General features: G+C 41.2%; 1 protein-coding gene across 3 annotated transcripts in view; it reads right to left on the bottom strand.

The window, feature by feature from the left end:
• The window catches only part of kiaa0825 (KIAA0825 ortholog), a 121,380-nt gene that overhangs the window by 82,537 nt on the left and 26,921 nt on the right, over window positions 1–11,922 (bottom strand). For all 3 annotated transcript variants that reach the window (XM_032516561.1, XM_032516562.1, XM_032516563.1), the window contains exons 10-14: window positions 6,636–6,913; window positions 5,122–5,266; window positions 2,949–3,139; window positions 755–961; window positions 354–464 (exon numbers count right to left, since the gene is read on the bottom strand). In XM_032516561.1, the coding sequence (XP_032372452.1) occupies window positions 354–464; window positions 755–961; window positions 2,949–3,139; window positions 5,122–5,266; window positions 6,636–6,913 (932 nt within the window). The remainder of the gene's footprint in view (window positions 1–353; window positions 465–754; window positions 962–2,948; window positions 3,140–5,121; window positions 5,267–6,635; window positions 6,914–11,922) is intronic.

The raw sequence follows: 11,922 nt of genomic DNA, 5'->3' as shown, positions 1-11,922 counted from the left end.
ATGTGTAAAGCCCTCAGCAACCATCAACATAAACAAAATCAGTGTCAGCAACTATGGTAGTTTATTTATTATTTTTTTCTGTGTTATATTACCACAGCAACTCTAGCTTGAAGCCCTGAGCAGCGGGTAAGTCAGGTTATATATCTGCACGTACAGTATGCGGCTGTGACTCACACACCCACACACACACACACACACACACACACACACACACACACACACACATAATACAGTGGGTGGAGGTGTGTGTGATGGCAAATCACACCAGAATGTGCATGTGTGTAAGTGTACATGCTAATGTGTATTTACTGTACGACGGGTGATGGATGGTATGCTAAGTGTATTTTACATACCGTACGGCCTGCTCTGTGAAGAGGTCAGGGTTGATAGCATTTAGCCAGTGGACAACAGGGCTGTCAGACTGATGTGGCGTGGACTCTTTCGCAGGATTAATCATAAAATTCCTTGAGGAATCGAGATCACACATCACAATTATTCTATACATCTTCAACTAACAAGAACATTTTATGATTGTGAAACTTCTTCAGGTTTTTTAATTTTACTTTATTTTTCATAGTTGGCAACCCACTCATGCAAAGTCAAGTGTGGGTCTAAATCCAGGTAGGACACAAGATTACAGGCTACATACAGTAACTACCTCTATCGAATAGTTTCATAGGAGAAGCCTCACATTTTTGTTTGCCTAGGAGGTCATATTTTAAGGTTGAATAAAAAAAAAACTGTGCATACGAACCTATACAGCAAAGATAGGGGTGCTGTGACAATGACGAGGACTGTCAGGAGTTGCTCACACAGGCTGTGGATTTGGTATAGCCAGCCTGGTCTGCCTGCTACTATGGCATTAGATGAAGAAGGACTGGAGTGCACCAAGGCCTCAGGACTTTCACACACACTCCAAATAAGATGCTCCACATACAGCAACACTGCTGTAACGTCACATCTGAGACACCGAGTAGGGAAACAGAATAGGCGAATGTATAGATGAAAAGAGAAAGGATGAGATGTGGGGGAATATGTGAGAAGGCATAAAGAGAGAGAAAGAGAAAGGCACTGAAAGCAAACATCGCTGTTTTCAAAAGCTGACATCCCCAATTACATCATGACATAACAGCCTCATTGCACAGCTAGTCAGATATCAGACCCTCCTGGTGATTTTACTGCTGAAAATTTAAGTGTACTAAGGGCTTTGGATTTCACTTTAAAAATCACTGCTTTTACATTTATTTGCTCCTAAATCTGTTTCCTCAATTGGTTGGGGAGAGCTGCTCATCATCTGTGATCTCCTCATGCTTGCTCTTAATACATTGTTATTAGACACACCCAGAGATGGACTGATACAAGAGAGGTGAAGTAGCATAAGAGTACCCATGTGAGTGCTATACATATAGGAAACTTAGAGATGCTTTGAAAAGCCATCTGTTTAGGCTAGACTTACACTTTACAACTGTCCATCCAGAAACACATGCATCTCCAGGCAACATAAACCAGGCTTTGCGCTGACATCCAGCGGAGCTACACATAAAATGCACTCTTTCAACCTTTTGCCGTGTGTCAAGTTAAGCCTGCTCATTGTCATCATTCAGCTATTAGAAGGAGAAAGAGGATGGAAAATATGACCCCCTGAGCCTGTGCAGAGACTGTGCCAACAGTGAGAGAGATGAAACCATTTAGGGCTTTTTAAAGAGTTCTGATGTAATTTAGGATAACATAATGTATAGCCAAGTCTATATATTTATCATAGAGTAAATACCAAAGTACCAGGTAGGTTATACAAGTACACGTGTGAGAAAGGTTATGAGAGAATGAGAGAAACATAAAAAGTTAAAACATAAAGCAGAAGTACACACAATCTATAGTCATTGTCAATTGTCAGGAAACCACAAATTACTGATGAGAAAAATAATCAACAATATCATTCCTGGGGTTCAACGTTTATTCTTGAGATTGAAAACAGCGATAATGACAATCTCCAAGGTCCATTTAATAGATGTTCTAAAGCTCAAATTAAATTTACACACTAGGAATGGTTGTTGCTCCAATTAAATTTTTTTCTGGACATTTTCTTTCTTTTTTAGGTGCCTCTTGTCCAGATTGGCCTAAAAGCCGATATTGAGACTGTTTCCAAGGTCAAAAATAAACTTTGAACCTCAGCTGATGAGCCAACATGAACGAAAAGTTCTTAAAGTTAAAGCAAACGGACCTTGCGGTAAGGTTTTTTCCTGAATTATTATCCCATTATAGTATGTTTTCTCTGCAGTGGGAATACAATCTGCTAAGACACTGTATGCCATTTTATATTGTAAAATTAATAAATATTTTGGAAATCCAAATAAAAAAATATATAATAATAATATATAATATTCAAGACTAATATAACCAGACAAGAATTCTTGTTTTGGCTAACCGGTCAGTTAATGACTACAAAGCAAGGTACTTCATCACATTAATGCTAATCCAGTTGTTGTCATTAAGCAGTTCTTCTCACTGATTTTCAATACTGCTCATAACATAAAAATACAACCATAGATATGAAAGAGATTTTCTTCAGTAGAAAAAGTACAGAAAAATATGATGGATGAACATTTGTTATCATGTTATGGTATATATTGCCATATCAATACTTCAATTTTGTCTAAGTGTTTAAACAAGGGGCAAAAACACAAATTGCAGTGTAGGATTACATTTGGTATGTTGTTATTTTAGTAGCCCAACTTATATTACAAAGAGTGAGATGATTTTTCAAGTGATTATAACTGAGGCCAGTACTGGATAGCTCAGTTGGTAGAGCAGGCGCCCATGTATAGAGGTTTACTCCTCGATACAGCGGGCTGGGTTTGAATCCGACCTGCGGCCCTTTGCTGCATGTCATTCCCTTCTCTCTCCCCTTTCTTTTCTTCAGCTGTCTCGTTAATAACTGAGGCCAGTACCTGATTTGCAGGTGTCTCTTGTACGAAGGACGGGCCCTGGCATATCTTTGCACCAGCAGCTGTAAAGTCTCATACAGCACATGGCCCAGCACCTCCTTGGCCATCTCTGCCGGAAGGACAGCCCACAGGTCGCTACGCAGCCCACACAGGAAGTAGAACCACATCTGCACTGAGAAGGAACAGCGCTCACCCTTTGGAAGAAAGTGGTGGATGGCAGGGAGGGAGGAGAGAAGGGAAGTTGCAGATAATGAAGATATATCGTGAGATGGATATTGACAGTGAAGCGAAAACAGGGAAAAACCAAGAGGCAAAGGAGATAAAAAATAGAGGGAGTGAGAGAGAAAACATGAAGGAGAAGAAAGAGAGAGACAGAGGCAGGTCTGTCAACACCAGGATGGCTCAGTGGTCACGCCACCTGCACTCTGCACCTGGGCTTCTTCCCCCACTGGGATTTTAGACTGCTTTAAAGTTTTGAACTGGAGAACACATCACAACGGGCACACGCACATACAAGCTCACAGGTACAGAGCAAAAGAGTGAAGGGGAGACATGGAGAACTTCTCTGAATAAAGTGAGCAAAGACAAGTGAGAGTGAGAAGAAAGATAAACATAGAGGAGGAGGACAGATGGAGGAAAACAGATTATTATCCTGGCATCCAGCAGCTTTAACCTCCAACAATAAACTGCTCCAGTGCATTGTGCTCGTTTGGCAAAGATATTGACACATCCTCCTATAGTCCCTTCTCATTTTCTTCCCACTTCACCTCATCTATCTCATATTTTACTTCTCTTCTCCCTTCCTCTCCTCCCTGGAACCAGTCATTTAGGGATCAGTGGTTGATGGGGAGCGTGACCGAGTTCTATGTCCGGGATTAGGCCGCCATCCTCCGCCTCTGGTCTCAGCAGAGCAAACGCAGACGTTGGATCCAAACCAAGAGAAGCCATAACTACATGTGTGGTTGGATTGTTTAAACCGCTCACTCCAAGTCAAACTTTATTTGACCAGCCAGGTCAACTATGAACAAATTCCTATTAGAGATGATGGCCTGGCAGTAGTGAGAACTGAATTTTGGATGGGGAATTGGGGATGGAATAAAATTGGAAAATCATAAAGGCTTTTTTTTTCTTCAATAAAATTTTGCATTTGCCTCTGAAGGAAACACCCTGACATGGAAAGTAGCCAAGGTCATGCACAAAACCTCCTTTGATTGCCTTAACTGACCTCATGTGCTGCTATTATAGCATATTAAATAACTCTCTGCCAACAACTATTCATGTGTCAATAGCAATGTAAAATAACAAGAAGGAAGAAAAGAAGGGTCTCTCTGGAGCTGCACTGAGCAGTGAAAAAGCCAAGAGATGGAAAGGAGATGGAAACCTTGTGCATACAACTGCACATGAACAGAAATTAAATGAAATGAAAACATGGATACATACAGTGCATACACACGAAATTAAACTTACATATTGAGATGCTGCTGCACACCCACACATGCATTCATCTGTGCAGATGCATACAGACATGCTTGAACAAAAGCACACACCTGCACACAGCAGGTCTGTCTGACACCAGTGACCCAGGGAAGGAGGGAGGAACAAAGTAAAAAAGAGGCAAAAGCAGGGAAAAGTATGAAAGAGAGAGGAGGTTTAGATTGGTTTAAGGGCATAAAGGTAGGGGAGTTTCAGAGGCCCTATGCTGTTTCCAGACAGTCCCAGTGTAGACTGCAGACTTCAGACAGCTGAATCCCTGGAGCCCCCAGGGCAGCATGGAAGCCACAGATGTTCTCAGGGAGCTCAGAGTAGAAAGCTTGGTTAGAAGAGGGAGAGTGGGAGGTAATGGTGCATTGTGGGAATGAAGAAGCGAGAAAGCTCCTGAGTATAATTTCTAGAGTTCCTTGAAATCTACAGAAAAATCCGACTAAGACATGTGGCATTAAAATTTCCACTTTTTTACAAGAAATCAATGCCAGATAAAACTGTAGATGTTTAATGTGTTACTGTCTTTTTGATTTGAGGGAAAATAAGTAATTCTCAAATAGGCTCCTCCTATATATCTTAAATGCCAGAAACATCAACTCAGATAAGTTTATGAAGACTATATTTAATCATATACAGTTTAATAAGGTGGCTTCAACCACATAGACTTCAGGGAAATGGGAACTTTACACTTTACCTCGTAGAAAGGTTTGGGGTCAGCCCAGTGGTGACTTTCTGCGTCTTGAAGAATGCAGGTGAAACAAACCTGGATACAGTAGCTGCTCAGCTGGTCTCTCAAGGCCTCTACTGTATCTTGGTACTTTTGAACAGGTAGTAGGGGTCTAGGCATGGAGGGGAAAAAAACCAACTGTAAAAGGTAATGACAGAAAATACATAATCTATAATACATATAGTAAATTAAGATAAAAGAAAGTGGCCGCTGGGATCAAGATTCTAATAGGGGCCAATCCTGTAATCCAGATGCATAACTGACTACTGTATATTCAGGGGGCTATCAAAAGATTAGATGAAAGAACTAATGATGTATTCTGAAAGTTCAGAGTGACATTTCATATCCTTTACATCTGCCTGCCTTGATACTTTCCAGAGAGAGGCAAAAGTTTAACGGGGCAGCAGGAGGCTTAAAACCAGGGGGACTGAATGGTGTAAGGCTTTATGACCGGAGGGGGCACGGTGGAAGTGCAGGTGGAGGGGTGCGCAGGGCCAGAGGTGGGACAACAGGAGCACTGAGGGCACCGAGGATGCCTTTAGAGGGGATGTGTGGAGAGCAGAGGTTAAGGGGGTATTACGGGGCATAAAAACTCACCAGATGTAGACACAATATGGCTGTCATTACCTCCTGTCAATCATTTCTACTCTTTTTTTTTTTTTACTCTCTGGTCCCCTACTCTTAATCTCAAATGTACAATTTTAAAATGTTTCTTCTGTTTTTTGCCTATATTACAGGCTTACAGATTTAGGAAGAAGGGATCTCTTTCCTAATGTTTGCTTAATAAATATCTAAATATGGTCAAAGATGATGTGCCAATATATACAGAGTAGCTGGAGTGAGTTGTGATACTGATACAGTCTGTGGTATAACTGTTTGTAATGCAATTCAGTTTATTATCTGTTGAGCTGGCTGTCTGATTAGGTTATTGTTGATAAATGAACAGCAGTTTGGAAATGATTGAGTAATGTGAAAGACGAGGAACAATGGGTAACGTTGGAAACAAGGCATGTCTGATCACTTTGACATGGCCTGATGCCCTCTACAGTCCCTATCTGTGGGTTTATACATCATTGTTCTGTTGGGTTTTTGTATCGTACATGTATTCTTACTGAGATAAGAAAACTGGACTGCAACATATATAGTACAATACTAATTTTCCAACGTAACCCATCTCTATGTTTCCGTTGATTAGTGCAGCCAGTCAGCATTAGTCACGCCGACATACATGTTCCCCACGGTTCAACTGTTGTTGTTACTCTGGCAAAGCAGAGTTAGGGACTCCTAAATTGCTTTTCAAGTTATTCATTGAGATCAAAAGATTCAATCCATAACCTATAATCTGTCTTTTATCCGATAGGTGCTGGAGTAAATAGATGAATGGATGGATGGATGGATTTACACAATAAGATATTAAAGCCAATACACTAGTCCACTCCCACGTCATATTATGAGAAAACAATCTCAAACATTTTCCTTACACTTTAGCTGCAGTAGTATTTGAATCTTTCAGCCTGACATGATAGTGCTCCAGTCGTTGGTTCACATAAATGCAAGTGGCCAGCAGCGCAGGCAGGTTTCTCAGGGGTGCAGAGGATGCTACCTTCAGGGCCCTCTCCTGCAGACGGCCCAGCATGGCAAGCACTGCCCTGCTACACGCTTCCACAAAGCTTGATCGCACCTCGAGGAGAGAGCTGTCTCTGCAGGCTGCTGCCAAGGGTAGCAAGGCATCCAGCTCCGTCATGATTGCTCCACAGAACTGAGGGGAGAGAGAAGGCAAAGACAAGACAACATGATCTCAATAACAGAGGGGAAATCTGTCAGTAAGAGGAAAAAAAGAAAAAAACATCAGAAAGCAACCTCATTAGATATAAATAATGGAACATTTTCGAGGAGTCATCCAAATGACAAGGGTTCAAGACTAAGCCGAGTATTACACATGCATTTTTCTCTTACATTGTGCAAGCCATTACAGCTGAAAAGCAAACATCAGTGCCACTGCAGAATACAGATGCCCTCCACAAAAACCTTGCTGCTGAAGATTCATAACTGGTATCAGGTCAAATAAAACCTTCACTTTTGAGAGTGCATCAGCACTAGTCTAATTCTAAAACAGCACGCATCATGTTAACTACATTCCAATAGAAATGTTACAACACATAGGAAACGGTGGGGAGTCAGACGTGCTGAGAGGAAAGAAAAAGAAAAGGTCAGGCAAAGCTGAGAGTGAGAGAGGAAGAGAAAAAGAGCTGTTTCACTGATGTAAAGACTTACATCTTATTCTATAAACTGCCAAAGCAACAAGCAAGACTTATCCCATTTATCTACATGTGTCCTGGAGAAAGACCTTTAGGGACTGGGCTGCCTACACCTTTACCTCTCCAGGGGCTGGGAGACTGGCTGATCAAGGCACTTTAAAATAGGTGAGTGTGTGTGCTTGCTGAGACACAGATAAGCTGCAGTGGGATTTTGCTTGTTTCTATTTTTAAATCTTTAATGTTTTTTTAATTAATATATAGCATTGTGTCAATCAGCATGGTTGACATAATGCTATACTGATACTTCATTCTTCTTCTAGTGTGCGTGTTTGTGTATCCACCTATCCAAGTGAGCAGATTCTTAAAAAGCCTTAAAACAAAGTATATTTCACCATATCCCCTGGAGCTAGCAAGCCAGGTTACACTGAAGGAAAAAACACCATAACTCAGAAACCTCTATGCCAGTTTAGTCAATCAATCAATCGCAGCATGTGTTACTTGCTTCGAGAGTCACGCACTCTATTACATGACTTAATAGCTGACTGGGAAGTTCGACATTCTGTCAGATATGGGCTCCAGTGTGTGTACACAATTGACAATCTTACAATCTCTTTACACAATTTTCTCCTTAAAAGCTTCCAGTGGGGTTAAAAGGCCTGGGAACAATGGCCGTTTGGACAATTAAGTCAATATCTGACTGTATGCAGTCATTAGGAGCTTAGCTGTGAGAGGGAGAAAGCAGAGGCAGATACAACACAACATGCATGGATGGAGAGGCCATGGAGAAGCATTTCATACACATACGGTTTTGGCGTGCGCACGCGCGCGCGCACACACACACACACACACACACACACACACACACACACACACACACACACACACACACACACACACACACACACACACACACACACACACACACACACACACACACACACACACACACACTGAGCAGACCGTCATCCTTACATGCACACTCATGCAAAAACAACCACACACATGCACCCACACTGAAGTCAGTCTGAAACCTTAACTAGCTCAGATCAAAGCCCAGAATCCCACCAGGACCATTGCAGCAAGGTGAAAGAGATTGTATAAAGTTTTTTTAAGTGCTAGGGAGGTCTGTTTATGTGTGCAGAATTTGGAGTAGACAGACAAGTGGAGAACTGAACATGCAGGTGAGGGTTTCAGAGAAGTCTGAATACAGAAAAGGCACTTCTGTTGCTATAATAGAGAGGTAGCATCTAGTTTAGAAGGGCCAAACCAAACAAAGAAAGTTCAATCCCAGGTTCTGAAAAGAGGGCGAGTTCCAGCTGTTGAACAGAGTGCATTTGGCATTCAACACACACCTGATGGCCAATAAAAAAAAAAGTCCACCACTTAAAGTACTCTGATAAATGAACGGTATCATCGCAGCATGCATATGTATGGTAATATAGACAGTGAGGTGGGTTCACATGAAAAAAGCGAGGATTGAGCTATGAACATATGAATATAAATGTGGGAAATATTGATCCATCATAATGCCTTTGAACTGGCCATATTTCATGCTTATGTCTTGTATAGTAATTTGCTCTCTGCTCAAACACCAGGGAATATGTCAAAAGAGGACAGAGGGGGTAAAAAATATACATATAATATCTAACGGTCTTGTCCTACATGTCTGTCTCCTTCGGTGTTATTGAATGCAAATGCATGCATGTATAACCTTTGGGCTGAAAGGCTCTCATCTTTGAAGCGTTGACCTACACATTAATACGTTGTACAGGTCCTGAGCACAGACAAATTCTGACACTCGTTAGCAATGAGAGCCACAAATACTGTCAGTGTAAAAGGGCTAGAGGAGAGGAGGAGGGGGCAAAGGAGGAGGGAAGAGAGGTAGAAATGATATTAGTATATCCAGTGTGCAGTGTGGAGGAGAGTAGTGGTAGCTGAAGAGATAGAAGAAGGTGTAGAAAACTGAGCTGGAGAAAGTTTCAGAAACTTTTAAGAGGAAAGGTTGTTCAGCAATGGTAAATAGGTAAGAAAAACAGCACAGTGTCATTTTAAATGGAAGTATTTGGCAGTCCAGTCCGCAACATTGGAGAACCTTTGTAGAGTTAGACACTAAGCCTGGTCTCACATCAGACTGTGGTCTTCCTCTTGAGAAAAGTCAATCTCTGGTGACTACTTCACCTCTCTATGCCATTTCCCAGGCCCTCTCTTCTCATCTCTTCTCTCAAACTATCCTTTTTGTTATCCTTCTCACTACCATAGCCTGTTTGCCTTTGTGATACATCCCTCTATCATCTGTCTACCCCATACCTTGCCCTATTCAACACCTTTCTCTACACACCATCTATGCCCTCATAATATCAACCATACTGCTTCTTAGTTTCCTCCAGTCTCTCTTTTGTCCTTAGAGTACTCCCCTAAAGTAATACTGATGACTCTTTCCAAGACCCTTTCTGATCCAGGGTGATCTGATCCAACTGTGTCAAGCCCAAATCATTTGGGCTCTCTATTGTAGAGGGGGCTTTCCGCTACAAAAAAACATTAATCTCCCTGGGTGATGTGTGCAGACCTGCATTGTTCAGCCAGGTAGTAGTAAAGGAGGATGAACAGGACAGGGGCACTGGTGTGTACGGCATAACATGGTCTTTCAAAAGGTGAGGAGTGACAAGTTGTGGTCCATTTCAAAGGTATTATACCTGTGTGCGTGTGCGTGTGTGTGTGTATGTGTGTGTATGTGTGTGATAATGTGATAAGTTGTGCGCAGGAGAAAAGCAGTGGCCTTTAGTGAGTGAGTGTTGTCATGTCTGAAAAATCTGTATTTTTTGTTCAATATTGAGAGATAATGCTGGAACTGGAAGCCTCAACCGGGCTGCTATGTAACCCGATAGGGAAAATGCTCACCATCAATGTACGTCGACTAAAAGTGCTTGGTTTTGCCACGGACAGGCTCAGATTGTTATGATAAGTGTCTGACTACGTTATGGAAAGATGATGACGTCTTGTTTTGAAATCTTGTGAGACAATTTGCTGGAAGACAATGGTGTGGAATACGAGTGGAGAGAGATGAGTGCCAGGGAGAGTTTGTTGTTTTGGAGTACAGAAAGCGTAGCTCCGTGTTGTCTAAATATTTTCAATCTTGCAGTTCCGGATTGTGCCAACAAAAATTTGAACTATACTTCGTGCAGCTCACATAGAAGTCTCATTTGGATATAGACAGGCTTAAGTTGAGGCTAGTTGTGCTAGCATAAAGCTACAAATAGATCCTAACACTTCGGTCCATACACTGCGCCTGGCTGACCATTGGGTCTGCAGTGACTATTTTGACCGGGGATGACTACTGCCAGCCAGAGAGACAAAATCCTATACCAAAGATGATGTTTGTAATAAAAAATGTTGTTCCAAAAGTGGAGAGCTGATGATAAGCGGGAGTAAGCTAATGCCATTAGACAAAGTTATCGTGTTGACTGGCATCAGTACCTTCCCATCAGGCAATTATAATAACAATCTGAGTCTGTCAGTGGCAAAAACACCACTTTGAGTGGATGTACATCAACAGTCGATATTGCTCCATTGGATTACATTGCGGCTGTGTTCGCAGCTGCCAGTTACATCGTTCTCGTTCAGTACTGGTTTCTAAGATTTCTGTTTACATTCACATGTCATATAGTCACTTCTACACAAATGCTTGGGAAAATAATATTTTCCCTTTAGGACTAAAAAAAAATCAAGACAACATGGTTAACAATAGAATACATTTTTGACTTGACTTGCACTTGTTAAAACAAAACATGAGTCTGAACTGTATTAGTAATTCTTTAAGAAATGAAATGTTTTGGATTAAATAATGTAAAGATGTCTGTGGTACCAATAAGAAATTATTTTGTTATAATGAAATAAATTATTATATAAGTTATTTTGTTATATTAAAATAAACCCTTTTCTCATAAAATAACACTTTTTTTTAGAATCCGTGTGGGTAACCATATTTGTATTAAGACAAGCACTCCGATTTTAGTTGCATTGTTGCAGGGCATTGAAGCGACATAAAAAATGAGTTTTCACAGGATTTTGTCACATGTAAAGTATCTAACGTCACAGATGACACACGTCTGATGAAGATTTCCAAAGATTACCTCACAGCTCTAGTAAGACACTTTACTGTCACTGTCATGTTTCACCATTTACAAATGCTCTCCAGCCCACAGGCTTTGTGTGCCTCCAGCTGTGCTGGTGGCCATTTACAGAGTGGTGTGTCTTTCTTTAGGAAGGCATCTTTGGGCATTCTCTACTATCTGTGGGCACTGTGAAAAGAATCGCTTAAAGCAAAATTTGGTTAATAGTTGCAGAAAGCCACAAGGTAATTTAGTGACAACAACGTGAGAGAAATATAAGGTTTGAGGCATGACATGGAATGCTGTAAAATAATGTGGAGGAGGCATCATTATTAAGTAAGCTACGCTCCATACCATGAACAAGACAATATGAAAGGATTAGCCCTATAATTAACCAATTT

The sequence above is a fragment of the Etheostoma spectabile genome, chromosome 5 (assembly GCF_008692095.1).
Source record: "Etheostoma spectabile isolate EspeVRDwgs_2016 chromosome 5, UIUC_Espe_1.0, whole genome shotgun sequence".
In the NCBI taxonomy this organism is placed as follows: domain Eukaryota; kingdom Metazoa; phylum Chordata; class Actinopteri; order Perciformes; family Percidae; genus Etheostoma; species Etheostoma spectabile.
The sequence above is the reverse complement of the archived record's forward strand: the minus strand, read 5'-3'. Positions and strand labels throughout refer to the sequence as shown.